At 44.0% G+C, this 21268-nt stretch overlaps 2 protein-coding genes across 2 annotated transcripts in view; one reads left to right on the top strand and one right to left on the bottom strand.

Annotated features, from left to right (window-relative positions):
- stau2 (staufen double-stranded RNA binding protein 2) overlaps positions 1-4034 on the top strand; it is a 92598-nt gene extending 88564 nt beyond the window's left edge. The window contains exons 14-15 of the mRNA XM_075452077.1: positions 1304-1369; positions 2502-4034. Of these exons, the coding sequence (XP_075308192.1) occupies positions 1304-1369; positions 2502-2537 (102 nt within the window). The 3' untranslated portion in view covers positions 2538-4034. The remainder of the gene's footprint in view (positions 1-1303; positions 1370-2501) is intronic.
- Positions 4035-8771: 4737 nt separating this feature from the next.
- On the bottom strand, positions 8772-20383 carry rdh10a (retinol dehydrogenase 10a). The gene is made up of 6 exons (XM_075452978.1): positions 19727-20383; positions 19148-19383; positions 12790-12888; positions 11568-11713; positions 10810-10941; positions 8772-10378 (listed from the first exon to the last, which is right to left on the bottom strand). Exons 1-6 carry the CDS (start codon positions 20010-20012, stop codon positions 10255-10257), a joined length of 1023 nt encoding a protein of 340 aa, XP_075309093.1. The 5' UTR covers positions 20013-20383; the 3' UTR covers positions 8772-10254.
- Between the last annotated feature and the right edge of the window lie 885 nt (positions 20384-21268).

A 21268-nucleotide genomic window follows, 5' to 3' on the forward strand; every position in this document is an offset into this window, starting at 1 on the left:
CGGATATCCTTTATCTCTTTTAGCTGTTTTCCTCTGAGGCCATGTCTCTATACTATCACTGATGGCTTTCCAGATCGGGTAGTTTTTGCCATCTTGACTCTCACTGAAAACTGACCCGTGCCTTCACCACCTCGTTCAGCCACAATCACATAAACGGAAAAGGAACCATGTCTAAATCTGCCCTCATTGGCTTTTATGGTGTTCGGGTTGCGTTTAATTTGGTAAAATTAACTTAAAGTTACAGCCGATTTGACCGCACAGCATAACAAGTCTGAGAAGAACGCTCACATACAAAAGAAAAAAAAACATATGTGCTTTTGGCAAACGGGCTTCTCTCTCAGGCAAACACTAAATGTAGTAAGGACTGCAAGAAGTGTCAAACGTGTGCAGCGGTGCTTAGCAGGACCAAGGAGGGGAAGATGTCTTTTCTCCAGCTCCACTATCTGCCCGCGGTGCAAGAGATGCCAAATACATCTGGAGCTAATCTTTTAAATGGAGGAAATATCTGCGCTGTGATTGAATAAGCAAACTGGTTACGATCAGACAGCAGAGCAGCTCTGCTCGGGACACTTGAACAATTTGGTCCTTTTCTTTTTCTTTTCTTTTTTTTGTCCTGCAGAACCGGCTCACATAACGTGTGTGTCTGCGCTACACCTCCCTCGCATGTTGTATATGTTATGATAGCAGGCAGGCTCCTCTCACATCCCAGCAGCCCCTCTCGTTGGCACACTGGGAAGGATATTACATCATGGGATTATCAATCCATGCTTGAAAACATAGATAGAACACACTTTTTCGCTCTTTTTTTCCCCGTGGCATTTCAGTGGAGCGCCGCACTTGGCTGGTGGTGATTATGACCTAAAATGTGGCAGACATAGCCAATCCTAAACCAGATGTCCTCTTCAACATCTGAAGCTTAAACATGTCATTTTGCGTGAGGTTTCACTCTCTGAGCTACAAATTGAGTGTTTTTTTTGTGATTTATGGGCATTTCAGACCTACTGCTCTTTGTTTAGCCGTGGTCACCATGAATACAGATGTCACTCAGATTGACTTAGGAAAATGCGGTGCAGCCAAAACATAAAGTGGAAATGTTAACCCAATAACGCTAGATAAACAGTCAGAGGAGAGAAGCCAAAAACAACATTGAGTGAAGGGAAAGTGTCCTGCTGGCATCAGGTTTCCCAGAGTAAGTGTTATTTGAAAAGCAGCTGAAGGGTGACACTCACTCTCTTCCCACCCAGTCTCCCACTATCCCTCCCTCCTCACTCACACGACCATCTGTTGTTCCCTCTCTTCTCAGGCTGCTCTAAGTGCCTTGAAACAGCTGTCGGAGCAGGGACTGGACCCAGTGGATGGCCCCATCAAGGTACGGTAGGACACGGGCAGCGCCAAAAGTTCCGCTCTTTCCCATTTCACTTTTACTCCTCGTCGGCCCAGTTAGGGAGGACAGATGATTGTCAAGTGAGGAGTGCGATATGTGTGTGTGCCAATCTAGTTTAGTGCAAATCTTCAGCGCTTCAGGCATGCCCATCATCAGCTCTGTCCCCACCCACACACACGTCCACCGCTTCCGCTCGACATTTTTCTTCCATAGGAAAACAACAGTAGGCGTATATATTTACATGCACTGTGTCCCTGTCAGTGTTTCAGATTTTGCATGATGGCTATCACAGCCAAGGCTCAATCATAACAGACACCAGGGTTTTCTCCATGTGCCTCTCCCCTATCTCCTCCATCACAATGAATGGAGGGAAGGAAGGAGGAAGGATGGCAGTGGAGAATACGGTAGGAAAGTAGGAGCGCCATGGGGGTTTTTTGGAAACCTGGGAGGAAATCACTGTCAAGCGATTCTGGAGTATTTTCATAGTAGGTGTGCCCCGGGAAAGGTGCCCTGTGTCTCCTTCAGAGCTAAAGAGGAAAGAAACAAAGAGAGGGCAAACTACTGCTCTGTTATAACAGCTTCATTTGCGTCACCAACAGATATGAGGGGCAGCAATCATACTTTCACCTCAGTAAGCGTTCACTCGTTTCTTGCTGTGTTGTTTCTCCTAGCGATTTTCCAAACACATCACTAAACCCCTACTTTATGCGTGACACGTTCTTGGTTGTTTGATTTCAAATTATTGCAGTTCTCAAGACTGAAATACGATGGAATGCAAATTCATACCTATAAACCATCCATCCCCGTGCCATAAAACATCTTCGCGGTCCTTCCAAATAAAACGGCACGTAACAGCAGCCACGGCTGATTGGTTAGTGTGAAACAGATTAAGGTCAAGCACCAGTGAAGAGCTCTTTTAGTCCCTCTTTGGGAACTTTTACGGGAATCAGTCATTTTCAAAGAATCACTGATTAAAGACTGAGTGTATCCCGTTATCTTCCCAAGGAACACAGGAAACAAATTAACCAGCGAGGGAGTGATTATTTGCAACATTGCTCAAGTCATTGGACAAAACCCCCCCCAACCCCCACTGACAAAGTTTCATTTGTCTTTTCAGACCGCTGAACCATGTGGGAGGGAGGACGGACATTAAACAGACTAACTCAGGCACCACCACTCAGGTCTGCAAGGATTCAAAGGCTGTCGTTTAGGAGCTGAAAACCCCGATCCCCTCCTTCGGCATACACATACCTGACTAACCCTCCCGCCCCGATCCCTCATAACCCGCAACCCACATTGTCCCCCAACTACCCACAGCCAGCCCTACCCCACCTTCTCCACCCATCCCCACCCCACGATCGCCACTGTATCCTGCAAAACCTGTCAACATGCAATAGGGTGGATGTGCACCGAGAAATGACCGACTAAAACACTATTACCTGAGTCTATGTGAAGACAACGCTATCTTAACACATTTAATGATGATTTCAGTCAAAATTTAGAGGACAAAGTAAATAGATGAAATACAAACTAATGAGATAATTGCATGGTACTGTGTGAAATCAAGGGAAATCCAAAGTGATACGCTGCATAGACAATTTCCCCTCTGGATAAATGTTGGTATGGTTAAAACAAATATGTACATCATGCCATTGAAATACAAACTAAACATTTTAGGGGAGAAACCAACTTGCGTACAGTAGCTTATATTTTCGGGGGTATTATGTTTTGGGGTTTTTTTTGTTTCTTTTGTTTTGTTATTTTATTAATCTAACAATGCTTGAGTACTGTATTTAAAATTAACCAATGCCAGTGCTGTGAAAGTTGTAGTTGTTGTCTTCATATATAGTCACCCAGCTTACCCCGTATGCTGACAAAAGAAAAACAAACAAAAAAAAAAGAGTTCATCTATCTATATGGATGTGTATGACTTTGCAAGAGTATCATATTCCAAAAGATAACACAGAAAAAGTTTTTTTCATGTGGACAAAAAGGACAAAACTGGTGTTAGCAGTAATCAGTAGAAGTGCTGACGGCCCTGGAGGGAAGCCTGAGCGCGAGCCTTTCCTTCCTGTGGGTTTCTACCTGTCCCATTTTAACATGACCCCCACACTGGCATAGCATCACTGGAGGGTCACCTGAACAACAGCGGAGGCGAAAGGGGACCACCACAGTTGTAGTTTTAAACCAGAAAAAAGAGGCCGGATCTAATGGACATCGGCTAGATGCCAGTAAACTTTTAACGTAGAGTCCAAACTCCAGAGTTTTGTACGGGCTGCATGTTCTCCAGTGAATGAGAAGTTCTCTCCATTCCAGTGATTTTGTGTCAGTGCATTTCCCCATCCCCGCCCCCTCTCCCCACAGTTTTGTCGATCACATCTACACCCATTGTGTGTGTTGTATTGACCTGCCAAGGCATCAACTGGGTGCTTTTAATGCCTGCAATTCTGGAGTGCACCTTTTGAGTGGAGGGGGCCTGTGGCCAAACTGTAGACCCCTCCCCCTCCCCCTCCCGCTAAAGGCCACTTTGGATCACTTTGTCCACTGACATTGAGGATGTGTCTTCTTCTTCGCTGTGAGTGCAATGTGTAATAAGGCTGTTTCCGTTACTGAAATGCAGTAAAAACACCTCAGTTCATGTGGGAAAAGAGTCTGTTTCTTTGTCGCTTCTTTACCTCTCCTAACAGATGTGAACACAACATCTCACTGAAACAGTGACCACAACTGGAATAAACACAATCAAACTGATCAAATATTACTTTGTTTCGCATATATTCCAAGTATACAAGCTTCCGAGGGAAACTGGAATCCTGTACACAGTATTTTTTAATTCAACTGTGCAGTTAAGTTGGTCTGGACTTGGCTTGCAATTTGATGCTGTGAGCCCTCAACATGAAGTCAAACTAGCTCTCGGTGCAAGAGAAACAGGCCATGCTTAGACTACAAAAACAAACAAAAAAAACCAGAGAGGAAATGGGACCATCAAAAGAAACCAAATCAATAGTTTGGTCCATTCATGAGCTCTAACTTAAAGGCCATCGATGTCCACAGAGGACATAGATAATAGTTGGATCCTTTCATTGGCATTGAAAGATGAATAAATGAATGCATGAAATTAAGTTTCAAATTTTGGCCAAGTTAAAAAAAACTTTCCTAAGAAAAGGTAAGCCATTATAAATGCTCACCTTATAGGTCGAAGATGTAGTAAGAATAAATAAAATAAAAAAGATTCATCTTCAGTTGCAAACATGTCTAAGCTTCAGGAATGTAAAAAAAATGACTTTATTAACTGACTTTAAGTCTTATTATCATTTCTGTTTTTAGCCATGAATGGACACAGCAACACAAATTCAAAACATGTAAAACTGCTCCTGAGTAAAGATGATTAAAAAAAAGATGAATTTGTAAGATTTGGTGGTCTTGGTCCTGGAACTGCCAACAGAACAAAACTGCTGGGTGGCAAAAAGTAACAGAAGCTATCGACTCTGTAAAATAAGCACAAAGGTGGAGGTGAAGAAAAAGAAAAGAAAGGAGGCTGAAACGCGCAGCAGCTCACACAGAACAGCGTCACAACTGTGATATGAGAACCAGCGACCACTGCCTTACCTGCAACAAAGGAACGATGACCTAAAGGGAGACACGGATGTACAGGTGAAGTAAGGTATGTGTGGCGTTTTCTTAAACAGTCTTTAGAAGCCTAATGCAGAACATGAGCCAGTCTTGTTGCAGAGCATCAGAACAATTTATGTACTCAATGTCTTTAAACCCGAATTAGTCTGGTCTCCCACAGTCATTCATACGTCATGGCTCTGCAGGTATTTATGACACCCAGAATGAAAAAAATAGAAAAGGGCCTGTGAAGCTGAAATCAACCTGAACCAGAGTGACGGGAGGTGAAAAGCATTGAGGAGGCTTGAGAAGGCACATGATCGGAAGCACACGATATCATCTGTAAAACATGTGGAAGCAGTGTGATGGCACGGGCATGTGGCTTCCGGTAACTCCGGGTCATTAGAGTTTATTGATGATGTGACGGAAGATAGAAGCCGCCTGAGGAGCTCTGATTGTTACAGGGACATACTGTCTGATCAGATTCCGACCAATCTGAAACCTTTTCTTTGACAGCGTCCATGGGTTCAGGTCTTCAGGCAACCTCTGCATGCCTGTGCGTCTCAACCCACTTAGTTATGCAGCATAATAAATCGTTTTCTTAGGACGAAAGCTGTTTCCTGGTGTTCTTGTGCTGTGTAATGAATGACTACAAAATGTGTAATGTCATGACATCTGGTTAATATCTCCTACTTACAGACCTCGTTCTGTAGCAGCAGTGAAGGACTGTTTTGTGTTTTTCTGTTGGAGGCACGTAATGTTTAACTAGATAGTATGCCTCTTATCATTTATGTTACATCATTCCTTCTTCTTTACTTGGTTCCTACACATAACTCCACCACATCTGCTGTCCACAAGTGCACTAACTGGCGGTGCACAACCAAAGCCCCTCGGCTTTCCCCCATTAGCGAGATGGATGAGCCAATGGGACAGCAGCAGTCTAATTCAACTGCACTGACTAATGGTCTCAGCTGGCAGCTACATCTGCTTGCCATCGAGGGGCGCCAAGGCTGTTCACATACATTAGCGGCAGATCTCTATTCCAGAAGCTTGTTCAGGTAGTGGCAGACCAGCTTGAGGCCGCGTTAGACCCAAGATGAATTGCCTTTCTCTGGCCTGCCAATATGGAAAGTGAGCCTTCGTGCCCAAAATAGAACTAAATCAATGGGGCCGTGGAGCTCGTCTGTGCCACCAAAAGCAAAATGCCAGCGTCATCGATTTTTCCATCTGAATTATGTCCCATCGACCCCCTGGAGGTCCTCTTAATTAGAGCTGTATTAAGAGGAAAAAAGAGTGAGGGGAATCTTCTAGATAGTGATGAATGTCCAAGTAACGATTCAAGCCAGAATCCTAAAAGTTCTCTTCTGTTTTTTTGGACGCATCAAAGCATTTTTGTAACTACTTTATGAAAAAGCACAAAGGGCCTTTTGAGCTGCACTGAGTCCTGACAGTAGTTGGAAGTGGCTTCGCTTGGTGCCGATAGCTTCTGTACACGGAGGCATTGAAACTGTCAGTGGGACTCTCCCTCATATTAGACTTAATCTGTTACTGAGCAACTTTATCCAGCCCCGATTAGGCACGGCAGAGGAGCTCTGACATCTCTGTGCTCCTCTGCTCACTGCGAGCTCCTTTCGAACCTCCTCGGAGCATATTCTCGGTCTCTGACAAAGAAGTTGATTTGTTCTGCGGAGAGATGAGTGTCTGGTGTCACACTGACAGGTGTGAGGACAATCGCTGCTCCCAGACCAGTTTAACAGCTTAAATATTCTTAATCAGGACATTTAGTCGTCGATTCCAGACAAAGGAACCGTTCAAGTTGTACCTATTTGTTAAAGTCACTTTTAGAAGACTGCTTTTATAGGTATAAGATGACTACGGCAGGAAATGTTGAGTTGAATCTAATTTGAATTTCATTTTAATTTAATTTCAGCTGAGTCATTTTTCTCAGTCTTGGGAGCTTGGTCTGAAGGACCAGCAGTGATGAGGGAAGATCGCGGAAAGGACAAAAAGTTGGGAAAGCTTTGCAATTCAAGCCTTTAGGCCAGGGCTCATGACTCTGGCATTCCTAAAATTTTCTGCGGCAGGGGGGGCAGACCCTCATACAGTGCTTCTCCTTTTTTTTACATTTAATGTATTTGGTTAACTCTTATCCCAGATTCATTTAAATGCACAAAGACTCCCCCGTCGTTGGGCTGCAGCACAAAAGTGGAGACAGAACGCTGTGTTTTGCAGCTCATATAAACCCCGTCGCACAGCATGTTGACCATCAAAACTGAGAGAGTTCTTCTTTATTTTTTTCAAATCCATGCTTAGTTTCAACCTGATGCCAGCAAAAAAAAAAAAAGTTATCACAGGAACAACCAATTTGGTTTTAAGCAACAGGTAGGTAATAAGATTGGGTTTAAGAAGGGTGTCAGAGTGACTGAATTTTGTGCTCATTATTGAATTAAGCATTGCAACAAGGACAGCCTTCAATGTAGCTGAACAGGCTCACAAAAACAGTGTTTTTGTGTCTTTTTTCTTTTCCAGAATTAAAGCGCCGGTTGGTCTCCTCTGGTCCGAAACGCACACACGGTGCCGTTAACAGCAGTGTTGATGCAACACAGCGTGTCCCAGCCGTTGTGAAACATCTTACAGGCCAAAAATTCAGAAGTAGATATTCCTAAAGAAAAAAGATTTATTATTTCGACATATGTCGTCTCTGTAACACTTTCAATAGAATGGAGTTTCAATGTTTAGCAAACCCTTGGTGTAAATGAGGTTGAATAAATCCTTTTTCTTGTCCTCAAAATGCAGTCAGACACATTTTTAGGCTTAATGTTCACGCAACTTCTGACTTTTAAGGTGATATTTATCTTTAGTCATTAATAAAAGAGGATCTTAAGTTACTCAAATATCCGATTTCTCAAAGAAATGCCTACGACGTGGTCTAAGAAGGCAGTTCCCCATCTGCGCAAAACAAGTCAGCAGTTTGAACATGTGAGTTCAGATCTAGCTCATGACATCTTTGCTGACACCAATTAGGAAATTAGTCTCTTGTTTTCCTCAGGGGAAGTGAAAGGTCAGCGAGCCAACAGCTGTAGTAGAAATGGTCGGAATCTCATTGTTCTGACAGTGGTGGGTAGTGGCACTGAGGAGCATTTTCAGACAAACCAGCCCCCTTATTTCTTATTATGCATCAGTTTATTAACCACGACCTGCTGCCAACCTTTTATGTAACTCACAACATGAGAACTTTTGTATTTAGTGACCTCTTGACCATTTCAGGCTCTTGCCTAAGGTTTTATTTTTATGTACCCTCGGCCAATACACACAGTATATTTGCTTACAAAGGTAAATAACTTTAACCCTCTTAAGCCAACACCCATATCTAAGGGCTGTCTGACTCACTTCGGCACAATGTGGGAGGACAGTGACACCGATACGAGTCAATAGAGTCATCGTGCACAGAAGAAAAGGGCTGGGTGGGTGTCATCTTAACAATGAAAGAAGTGTACAAGAAATTATTTAGCAGTGCGGAAGGTTCTCTTTTCTGTCACTCACTCTGGTGATTCACGGTGAAACCAACAGTGAAACAAAGGCCTTTTCTGCTGAATAACCGTTTCATTTCACTTTAGGACTGCACAGCGGTGACTCAGTATAATTGTGAGCTGGGTCACTGCCTTGAAGGCACGAATGTTGATGTTAAAAAAAAAACAGTATGGGGGGTCGGGATCAAATCCGACTTTGCCAGAGTTCCCGTTGACTTAAATCTTTATAAGTATTACAACACACCATGTAATAATCTAAATCACTTTATTAATTTAAGTTAGGCAGAGACACTAAACAGTGGAACCACATTTGCTCTGCTATGGAGCAGTCTTCAGAATATTACAAAAAAAAAAAGACTCATGTTATACTGTCAAAAAGAAAATAAAAAGCAAAAATTAAGAGGTAGAGAATTTAGGCTCATCGCTGTGACTGAAGGAATGACGCCTACTGGAATGTACTGTAGCTGAAATTCAAAAACTCTTAAGGGATAAAAAAAAAAAAAAAAAAAAAATAGATATATATATACACAAAATATTAATTCATCAAATGTGGTGGGGACACTTATTTTGGGACACTGGAGTTTCCACAACATTTAAACATATACATTTCACTTTAACTGGACGGGGGAGAACTCCTAGAGACAGTTTTTTTTTTTCTTCTTTTCTTTTTGGAGGTGGGGGGGGGTGGTTCTAAAGTCATTAATACGTTTCCCTTGACCACAAATTAGTGTCGGGACAGCGGTTTCAACTGGAGTTAAACTTTTTTTTTTTTTTTTTTTTTAAACAATATTGGCAACAGATCAATTTACAATACGAACACCACAGATCTTGGAAAATAGACACTCGTGGGAGAAATATCTTTTAGGAGAGAGGAAAAAAAAAAAAAAAGCCATGTCCTCTCAGTTTCTCCTCAAGCAATACATTCTCAATCTGTCACTTGCCAATTCCACCCGGGACATTCACGCACTTTTCATTTGAGAAGTTCGTTGAAACAGATCGGCAACGACGGGCCACATTGAGAAACCTTTTCAGAGTTCCCTGACATCGAAAAACCTCCGGTGAGGATTAGGTCAGTCACAACCCGGCCACTAAATATTCCATTTGGAACGTGAACGCCACACGACAATATGCTACACGTCTCTAAATTAAGCTTTTAAACAAAATGGAATACGGTAAACTATAAACTGAACATTTTCTTAATTTAAAATGGCAAAAGTTTGAACTGCAGCTGTGCGAGATGGACTCAAATAGAGCTGTGTGGGAGATGTTGGGCAGTTTGAAATGCTGTGTTTAACCTACACAGAAAATTCTGGCAGTGTAGAAAAATTTTCAGAAATTACAGTGCATGTCTACAAAAATAAAAGTGAAAAAAAGATTACTGTTTGTACAGTAACATACTGTATATTTCCACAATGACACTAGATAAGGCTGGTGACTACATTACGTAAATAGTTAATTACTGGATACCTTTTCTGTATGATTTCAAAACTAGTGACAGTATATAGATGTTGGTTTCTTTAAACAAAAACAAAAAAAAGGCAAAGAAACCTTTGTGTAGTACACAGCTTTCTTTGTTCCAGAGGAACAATATGGTAAACCTTTGCATTTGCTCAATGCAAGTGCACCAGTCCAGATTCAGTCTTTTTTTCTTTTCATCTTCCCCATTTTCATCCTCAGTGGTTGTTTCCTCAGGCTTGCAAGTTTAAATGCCCATTTTGCAAGCGGCGCCCCCTAGATCCCATTCTTCGCCTCATTGTTGTTCATTGCCTCCTTTCTCTGGGCTAGGAAAGGGTACATGCACTTGTCGGCACCAAGGAACCGATACATGCACACAATGGCCTCAAAGGGCAGGATGCTGCGGAGACAGAATGAGACAAGAATTAGCAATGCAAGATATTCATAGGTACAGTTTAACAAAGGCTGATTGAGCAAGAAGGCAGTGTTATAGTGGAGTGTAACCTTTGTTTCTACATCCATTTATTTTAATAAGAGAGTGTAATTAGAATGTTTAACGTTTTCTATGTTTGTATTATTATCGTCATTCTGTCACAGTACTTCATCCAGATTCCATAAAACTGGACAGGAAAAATGTTAACATTAACCTCTCCAAGATTGCTGAGTGAAGTTTAAGTAGCCGGTAAAAAATAATAATTCATTTCCTTACACTCCACGCTAGGGGGCATAGTCCATAAATCAAAGAGAATTAGAGAGCATACTTGCATGTCAGGAAACAAGGCGTTACTAAAGGTGAGAAGAAAAGGATGCTGAACATATTAAGGAGCTTACCTTTTCATGAAGTTAACCATGTAGACGATGCGGGGCGTACAGATCATCGGCTGGTCTGTGAGGATGGCCCTCATGGCTTGTTTCACACAGAACTCTGGCTTCAGTGGAGGCAGAAAGGGCTCAATCTCTTTCCTGAAAAGGGAAGAAACACTTATTATCTGGCCAAAATACAGAGAAATGCCATCAGATTTAGTATAACTATCAAAAATTATTAGAAAATCCACTTATGACCAAAGTTGGAGTAACTGGGGTGGAAAAGGCTTTCAATTGGTTAATTTTTTCCCCCCCATTTATCTAAAGTGCATTTTTGGGCCCTTTGAAGGGCTTTGCTCAGTCTGTGGAAAAAGTAATACCGGTGGCTAAGTGCATGTGCACAGCAACAGTGATTACTCCTAAATGATGGGGGGGGGGGTACAGTTAAGCCACCTGCGGACTGCAAGCCATCAAACAAAGTGAGGACTATTACAGCAGCAGCTTGGGAAGAGGGGGTGGGGTGCAGACCAGGTGCACCTGTTGTTGAGGTTTTCCCTTGGGAACAAAAAGTAGCCCTCTTTGTTTAAGTAGCGTGTTGACTTATGGAATACAACTCACTTCATAGAAAATGTAACAAACCATCAGTGCCTGCTTTGAAGTTTAAATTGTGTTTTTGAAACACTTTAAATGTGACTGTTAAAAATGTTAAACTCCTCGGTGCAGCAAATTTTTTTTTTTTTTAAGTACACACAAAGATTCATTGGCTGGTTTGTGCTGTAGCTAACCTTATCCTGCATCCTCTGAACATTCCCGTGTCGACCAGGTAAGGGCACACCAGAGTCATACTTATGCCGTCCTTCTCCGAGGCTTTAATCTCGTGGCTCAGAGATTCGTGGAACCCGATGGCACCAAACTTACTGGCACAGTAATCCTAAAAGGGAATAAAGAGAGACCAGATTAGCCCTGTAAACCCCCTCTGCCTGCACCTAGGGACCAGAAAACATTATCAAACATGCCCCTTGGGCTCAGAGGTCTCTCCTTGCCGTTAATGATACGGCCACAAAAACCTGCGTGAGCCTAACCGCTGTTCTACGGTTTCATTAGCATTCTTCTCCAGTGCATCAGGAGGCTGCTCTGCTAGGCAGTAAGGTTTTGATGTGGTTCACTGTGGAAATAAGCTTCTCTTCCTCGCTCTCCCCCCCCCCCCCCCCCCTCAGAAATAGTCTTGGGCAAACACAGATGCATGGAGCTCAACACAGGATTTGACTGCACCCACATGACAGGCGAAGGCTTTGATTTCCTGAAACTAATGCGCAAGTCTGAAATCTCATCCAAGGCATTTCCAGGAACCATAATAGCGCAACAAAAATTGAACACGCTTTAGTGTCCATGAAGGCAACAATATCATAGGTGACAACTTAAACAAAAAGCCAGCATCCAGCTTTTAAGACTGGGAAATGAACTAGCTGACCACAGCGATTGTCAGACATTTATCATGATTTACAGCCAGAGAAATAAATGCTAGTGTTTTTTAAATGATCAAAACCTTAAATGGGATGGGGGGGGGGGGGGGGGGTACTGCATTACTCTGTGGTTATGGAGATAAATTACCCCCCCTCAACATTTTATCATGCATTAAAATAACAAAAACTAAAAACTCCATTGAAAGCAACTGTGAGCTGAATGCTTTGTGAAAAACTTGGTTTTCACTCAGCAGTGATGAAGATGTCTCTTTCCCTTGGGGAGCCGTCAGCTTATTCTGGCCCCAGGGCCAATGCCCAACAGGGGCCCCACACCCCCACTGCTCCAGATAGAGCAATCTTTACGAGACTCCCAATGCTCATCTGTGTTCCTTAATTTAACGGGTGGAGGGACAACTAGAGAAAGGGGGCCTAACCTCCCTGGTCTCAGTGTGCTTGCTGGCACACTGACGGCTGTGGAGAAAAGCACTGGTTTTGGACGGTGGGAACGATGGGATGTGCATGTGGTGTTGTGTATGATACCAACCTCCACTCCAGCTGTGCTGAATAAACCGAGGGAGCTGGCAACAGTGACAATGTGACCATGATTCAGCTCCAGCATCTTGGGGAGAAACGCCTTGGTGGTCTGGGGGAAGGACAGAGGAGACAGAAGGGCAAGAGGAAAAAAAGAGGAAGGTTAGTTCACTTGTGCAGTTTGTCTGTGCCAAAACTCTTTGATCCTCTCTGCCTTCCCCCTCTTGGTTTCTCTCCCTTCACCATGGTGATGCAAAAAGAGGCGTCTGAATGAGAATTCATAACAGAGAGGGTGAAAAAAAAAAAAAAACAACTGAGTAGTAGAGGTAAAGCATTTAAAGATTTAAAACAAGTTTCATCCCTTACGAATCAGATGTTGAAAAGGAGGATGAGGTCTTTCACCTCATGCATTCACAGAGGCAGCACATATGTCAAGTGTGTGATGCTGCTGCAAAAATCTCTTTTCCCACACAGATCTGGTGCCTGTCTGAGCCATGCACTAAAGAGTTGGTGACAACACCAATCGCTGGCCTCCGCTCACTCAACACTTCTAACAATGCAATTCAGCATCTCATCTCCTTCCACAGCCTTGCGCCATGCCTAAGCGGCAGTCAGCAGAGCAATCCGCAAGGTGAGCGAGAGGACCTCCATGATGAAAGGATTTAACCACAATGCCACGTGAGACCCCGTGTGTTTCCACCAGCTGCGCCAATAAGTCTTAGTGATGTGGTGAGTACTACAACACGTTGGTTACACGATAGTTGGAGGTTACAGTTGAACATCCTACGAGTCCATTCCTCATTCTGCTCGTCTGCCGACTTTGGGACTGCCTTGGACACAGCATGAGCCAATCAGCAGGTGTGACATGTGACGGCAATGTTAGGAACTGACCAATCACTCTCCCACTAGGAGGTCCGCAAAGAACCAGCAGGCCTTTTGTTGGTAGCCGAGCTAAAAATTTAAGTCAGAAATGCGCCGCCATGGTGAACAACAATACACGTAGCCTCCAACATTGAAAATGTTACTGAGGTGACGAAGTAAACACCAGGGGCATGACATCCAACTCCCAGCGGTTCTAAAACCATCTGTCTGTTTGTACGATTAGAATCTATGCCAAACATCCCAAGGAGTATATTTTCTGCCTAAAGTCTAATATAAAAACCAAGATTCGCAAGCCCCTATTGATTGCTCAAAGAAAGAAAAACAATTTTAAGATATTTCTTTGTGTTCTGAAAACTCATTTGACTCTTGAGTTCCTTGTTCGATGAATAATAAAAAAAAAAAAAAAAAAAATTAAGGCAACAGTTCTATCGGTTGATACAGTTTGTAAGCCTGGCTAGAGAAGTGATCCGGCCTCCTTCATAAACATTTACACGAGGGGAGCACGGAGCCAGTGAGAGCATGGTACCATGTTGTACAGCTGTGAAACTACTGGTAGGGGAGGAGAAGCCTCATTAAAACTGCACCAAGGGATTAACTGTATCAGACCTGCTGATTTACAGTGTAATCTTTGCTAAGACTCGTCTTCTTTCTATAGACGGGAGGGTCTTTCTCCTTGTTCAGTGGGGTAAATAAAACTGGAAGTAACAAGTCGCACCTAAAAACAGAACGGTTGCTGTAAGAAATAATGACCTTATCATTTTGGAGTTTATTCTACAGCCAGGTATAACCGATCTGACTCGGCTCCAAACATCTGCACTTTTCCAGGACATAAATTTTTCAGGTCGTTGCAATATTCGCCTCATCAAAATGATGGGGGCCCAAAGAGAGGGAAGTGGGAGAACACAAGGCCTCGGTAAACGCTGAGAAAGGCCTCTGCGAGCCAGAATGCCAGTTGATGAGGACGGGGAGTTGCGTTCAAATGATGCATTACCTCAAGATATGCCCATACCTGACTCGAGCCAACGTTTCCCACTCCCACAGCAACTTTCAGACAACCAGGAATGACTTGATCTGGCACAATGTTTTACAATTAGAGCCAGGACTCAGATTCAACTCGACAGTTTTGCTGAGTGGTTGTTCTTAGAAGAACTGGAACCGATAGAGCAAAGATCATTCCCTCGACTTGAAGACGGGCCCGAGCGTGACCAACCGTCCCATCTCTCTCCCACCCTGCCGTGATGTCCTGCTTCTCATGGCAGCTCTGGCATGTGGGTATGACCCCCACTGACCTCTCAGACACAAAATGTGTGAAGGCAACCAGAGGCTCGTGTCTTACATCAGAGCTGCCGTAATTGGGTCTCAACGCTCCCTTGTTCCGCTAAATTACCCGCTGACACAGCCGGGCCTCCTTGGCCCAAGTGGGGGTGCCCTGCCCGCTGCACCCCCTAATTGGTGCGTGCCCCCAGGAGCCTTTAAGCCACACAAAGCTTCTTGCAGCTGGGGTGTCAGGCTGCATTAGTGCTAACGCCTGACCAACAGGAATATGAACAAAAATATTGGCCTCTGTGTAGAACCAGATGGCCATTTAATTGGGCTGACTTCTTCCTGGATGAGAGAATGAAGGAGAGGGAGAGAAAAAAAAAAAAAAAAAAAAACTGCCTGAGAACAAGAGCTCGACCGATCCTGCAGCAGATCATGGAACTTGAGTGGGCTGGGTCAATTTTAGTGGTCATTAGGGGTGATTGATACAGACCGTTCATATTCATATTGTGGTGGTCATGCTAATAAGTCAGCCTCTGCTACAGTTAACTGAAACTCTACCCTGGTTAGTCATTTCATGGGATCCAGGTTACCTAGAAAGCAGCCTCAACAATGAGGAAATGGTGTTTATACTAAACACTAAGAAGCCCAAGATCCAATATAAAGAGCCTAAAACCAAACCCAGCTGCACCAACTACACCGACTACTAAAACCTTAATCTGCCAAATTTGATCTCAGTTTAAAAAAAATAAAATGAAAATGCTTCACAGATGATTCAATAATAGCTCAGCCAAGTCAAGTAGACAGTGAATATTTGTCTCTTTGGTAGCCTGTTACAATGGCTTTGCAAGTGTCATCACTTTAGGTCACTACTTCAGCCTCACTTTTTCAATCCGAACTTTAATATGTTGTGCATTTTACTGAATGCTTTTCTGTGTTTAATGGCATCACCTCTGCAGCTACTGTATAAATACCATTAATCCATGTGTAAAGTTTGTCCATGTAAATGTAACATGCATTTTCTTTGCTCCTAGCGTCTTCTTTTTTAGCATTTTCATCCATTTGGGCTATACTTTTTGGATAAAATATTAAATAAAACATTTTTGTCAAAGGTGAAATATATGTATATATATATATATATTTTTTTTATTATTATTATTTTTAAAATAGGGCAATTATTTGGTGCAAGCTTTGACCCATCTTTGGTTTTAAAAACTAATTTATACAGGACACATTTGAAATCACTGGAATATTAAAAAAGGCATCTTTGCGTTGTTTTTACGTTTCATGAACAAATCTACTAATCTATAGACCAGTACATCCTGAAAGCAGCATTAGATACGGCCCAAGTCTCACTCCGACAGACAAACAGGTACATGCACAGGGGAGGAGTGATGGCTAGCCTCATCGAGGGAGTACAGGTGCACAGGGCCTAAGGAGGGGCCCTTATGAAACCAGTCAAGTAGGACCCTTCTGCCTGGCTGCCTCCTTTCTCTGGCTACAGCAGGAATGCGGCCTGCGGAACTTGGCTCCTGTCGCCTGGCATCTTGTCAAGCTGATCCACAGACAAGAAACCAATTGTCAGATAAAGTGGGTCAGCAGCAGCTTACCATTACCCTCTCGCCTCGCCTGTAGATGGGATGGCACTGCCTTCCTTCCTTCCCCTTTTCTTTCCTCTGCTCTTTTCCCGCCATGTCAAGCACTCATGTCCTTGTACAAGAGAAGTGGGATTTCCACGAGAGGGGTGGGAGTAACAGTTTATTGTTTGCAAACCACCTGTTGGCTAAACAGCTCAAGATGCTGGGGATGATTTCCTTTCATGTCATCCCACTAGATACCTACTAATCCTCAAACACAAACAGTGGTGTCACTAGCAAAACAACTCTGCATCCCATGTGCCAGTATGACTCAAAAGTGAGCCGCAAACATCACAGATGGCCAGGTGGACTAATCAAAGCGTCAGACCCCCCCCCCCCCCCCCCCCCACCTCATGAAGACCTAAAAAAGAAAAAAGAGCATCATAGTGCGTGCGTGTGTGTGTGTGGCAGAGATGGAAGAACAGAGCTGGACTCGGTGACTCCTGTGCAGCTGCACCCACTACCTCCCAATCAGGTTGGGAGGAGTCTGAGGGGCTTGTGGAAGGACAGAAGAAGAAATTAAGAAATGTGGGGCCTGAACTGAGCAACTTGTGAACAGATGCACACAACAGTTAGTCAGTTTCCTGCTCCAGTCTTCATCCTTGCCTTACTCCCTATATACAATGTCCCAACAAATTAAAACAAAATACAAATCTTAAAGTCTGAACTCTGACCCTGCCTTAGCTCTTTTTTTTCTTTTTTGTACATCCAGTTCTGTCCATTAGATGTGGGTAAAGCCTCAACTTCAGCTGTCTTGCTCTGGAAAAACTGGGTGTTTGAGACATTCCAATAACCGGCAGAGGAAAAGAAGAGTTTGTTGTGGCTGTTATCCGCCCACACAGCAAGATAATTCACCCCAGGCCATTTATGTCACAGGCTGAAGCAGCAAAATCTAATAAAAGCTTAAAACATAGAACAAGCAATTTTGCTAATCTGTAAATTAAATGTCCAAATTAAAATGGGCCTCTTCAGCTTAAAGATAAATTAAATTAGTGATACAAGGGGGGGGGTTAAAAAATAAGGAGAAAAAAAAACGTGAGACAGAGGGAGAGCAAAAAATTAATCTCTGAAGCATGCGTTCCACCTAAAAGTCTACATGGCTTGGCCCTAGTCATGAAAGTTATTGGATGTTATCCAAGTTGTTGTATAAGTTGTCTAGTGAATCATAAACCTCAGGTTAACCCCTTCGAAACCTGCCGTTCAAAAGTGAACCAGCTGCGTGCAGCGAATAACTGTACAGCGTTTGTAAGAGGAAAGCGGACAGGTCTGTTAGCCTAAGCTCTATTCATCTAGCGTGTGTCGTTAATGAACCACATCCTCCATTCTGGCTGTGGCCATTCATTAAATCCTTCATCTGCCACCCACCACTCCACTCATCCCTAAAGAAACCACGCTCTCCATAGAATACAGGAGAACACAAACACAGTCCTCTATTAAGAATCACAAAGTGCATGGAGATGGCCAGCAGAGAGGCACATGGAGTATCCATGCGGGAGGAAATGCACAACCTGTCTGACAACACAGATTTTCATGCTCAATTAGAGAGCTTCAAATCACTGCGGTTTCGTGGCATCACCGAGAACGCAGCCCTCTATAAAAAGAGCCTGCAGGGAGAGCCTAAAAATGGACAATGTCTACCTCAGTTGATAGATTGCTAAAGATGTGCAGACGAACACAGAGACTGTGCTCAATTTGAAGCCCTGCAACCAGGTGAGGGATACACAACTCCTTAGTCAGCTTGAAGAAGAAAAAAAATATATATAAAAATGATGCACTCATAACATCTTTCCTGCAGAGATGGTGGCATGAGCCAAGCAATGATTTTACAGGTTTCTTCAAGACTTAAAAAAACTAAATAAATTGAATCCGTAAGGCTACATTTCCAAATTGCCTTGGCAGGCCGTAACCACCGCCTTCCTCTTCCCTCTCCCAAAACCCACCTTCAACTCAGCAGCTTGCGCTTATCTGCAATGCAACATATTCACTCCAAGTCCACATATCTTTCGAGATAAGTAGGCAAAGAAAGGCCCAAGGAACGGAGCCAGACCCAAATGGGATGCACATCAAATCACCACCTGCCAACAAAATGTGCTGAGTTGATCCAAGGCAGATCCAACCCGCATACAGAGCCCTGCTTCCATCACACATGTCAGGTTTGTGCAGATCTGTGCAGCTAAAGGAGGCGAGAAGGAAGGGCTGACATACCTCGAGGATCATCTCTGACTGAGGCTGCCAAAGCGTAGCAAAAACAAGATTTACACAGACAAACCCATGACTTTCCCCTGGCAGTAAAACGATTGAGTAGAGCTTAAATCTAAACATGAAAGATGGCTATTTATGGTCATTCTCTCCCGGAGGGACACACGTACACACCTTGGATTCTTTGATTTGGCACACAGGGTGGGGGTAAGAATATGATAAACCATGCGAGTCAAGAGTGGAAAAATTCCTGCGACCCTGGCCTTAAAGTAAACACAACTGGCAACTCCGAGCTAATAAAACTGAAACCGACACACCAAGCCATCATACTGCAAGACCAAACGTACAAATCAAACTATTCTTGGCCTTATGCTGGCTTTCACATCAGCTCACCCAGAAGTGCGCGTGACAGTTGACCACCATGGTGCGCTCGATCAGCTCGTCGGGGCACTCCAGAAGGTGGTGACCTGAGACGACTCCAGCATTGTTGATGAGTATGTCCACCTCTCCCACCTCTCGACGCACCTTCTCGGCTGTAGAGTACACGCTCTCGCGCTTCCCCACATCACACACATAGGTGTAGACCTGAGGCTGGAAAGCGGGGACTTCCTCCACCCCTCCAACAGGCCCTACGGGGGAAAGAAACACGGGGACAGCAGGGATTTAGGAAAAGTTTAAATAGGCTGCTTCAGGTGTAGCCGGTTAATTAAGCTCCGTTTGTTCAAAACTGCATGCAAATTAGTTTTACTTTAATCTATCTGAGAAGTCACTTTTCAGCCGTGCTGCTCACTTTGGGGAGGGGGGAAAAAAGTAATCAAAGTGGGACTTTTTAACTGGTAGTTTCCGTTATAACCTAACTTGAATAGAGTTGCCCGCGAATCTGATATCGCGTGCAACTCTCCCCCCAACACTGTGCCCACAATTCCTCCACTGGAGGTACAATACAGAATAAGGACTGAAATGCCGACCTACCGTCTTTGGAAATGGGAGCGTCCAGTTCGTGGTATATCTCCCGCACCATCTCCGCCGTTTCTTCGTTGCTTTGGCTGTTTATGTCCCATAAGACCAGTATCGCTCGTCTCCGCGCGAACTCCTTCGCGAACAGCCGCCCGAGGCCGCTTCCAGCCCCGGTGATCACGCACACCTGTCCCGCCACGCTCTTCTCCTTGGGTCGCACGACCCACTTCGCCCCGGCTGTTAAAAAAGCCCAGAGCACCTTCAGAATAACCACGAAGAACTCCGCAATAATTATCATCATCTTGGCCAAGCTTTCTATCAATTCAAATAAGCAACGGAGCGCGAGCCGGGGACGGGAGGGGGGGGGGAATGTTTCCTTCTTCCAACCTGTTTGCGGCACACGGGCAGGGTTGCACCGACAAAACTTCGGTCTCAGCGTAGGCCGGGGGAAGGGGGGGAGGATGACGAGGAGGGGGACGCCGACACAGAAAAAGTGGTGAAAAAGCGCGTGCGAGAGTCCGGTTTGTGGTTTAAAGCGAGTTGAAACACTGCTCGGTCGGAGTCCGGTTATCACTATAAGGCACAGCTGCAGTCAGTTACGGGCAGATACTATGACTTCGCTCTCCCACGCCCTTTCGCTGCTGCTCCACCACTCATCTCATCCCGAGTCGCATCTCGCTATTTATTCACTTCACTCATCATCGCCAGACCCAATAGGAGTGAGACTTGGGCGCCTGTCAGAATGAAGCGCCGGGTCCATACACTACACTCAAGAGGTGATGTAAGCTAAAATATTCTAACACTAATCTGTTGCAGTGGGGGCTTTTTTTTTTTTTTCCTTCTCCCAAGGGGCGGCTGACTGTTCCTACCCTTCATTTAAAAGCTCCTGCTTTTTTTCCCCCCTTTTCTATTATTAGTCCCTTTAGATTGGATTAAAATCAAGTTATTTAGCGTCGCTTTGGCGCAGCAAGACACCGAATAACATGGTGTGATTTTATTTATTTTTTCTTTTTGACTGTTTCCACTCCCGTCTTAATCCTTCCCCTCGCTAAGGAACATAGGTCTAATTGTCTTTGGCTTTCCAAGATTTCCAAAGGAAAATGAGGACTTCTAAGAGCCCCCCCAGATCACCGGCCATATCTTGCAAATGTCCGTGCATGTAACAAGCAAAACCGTTGTTTCGCCTTCAAGAACACCCTTTTCTCCATATACTTTTGTTTTATTCATTCATTATGATTGTCTAATATACACCGAGTGCCAACTGGTGGTCCTCGTGCTGGAAAAGGGAAAGTATGTCAGCAAGGTAGGTTACGTACACATAGTTGTATAAAAGGCTGGACAATGAAATTTCTGAAATGAACAAAAGGCAACTGGCTCGGAGGCACATGTGCTTCACGTGAATACCAGGGACACCTGAAGAACGTCTCACGTGAAGCCCCCCCCCCCCAAACCAGGTTGTTTTCGGCCTTTTTTTTCTTGTTTACATCATTTCGATGTTGTGCAACATCTGACAGCAACCTATCAGATGTCCTGTCCTTGTGTGGTGGGCGTGTCAGA

Source organism: Odontesthes bonariensis, chromosome 20, assembly GCF_027942865.1.
Source record: "Odontesthes bonariensis isolate fOdoBon6 chromosome 20, fOdoBon6.hap1, whole genome shotgun sequence".
Lineage (NCBI taxonomy): Eukaryota > Metazoa > Chordata > Actinopteri > Atheriniformes > Atherinopsidae > Odontesthes > Odontesthes bonariensis.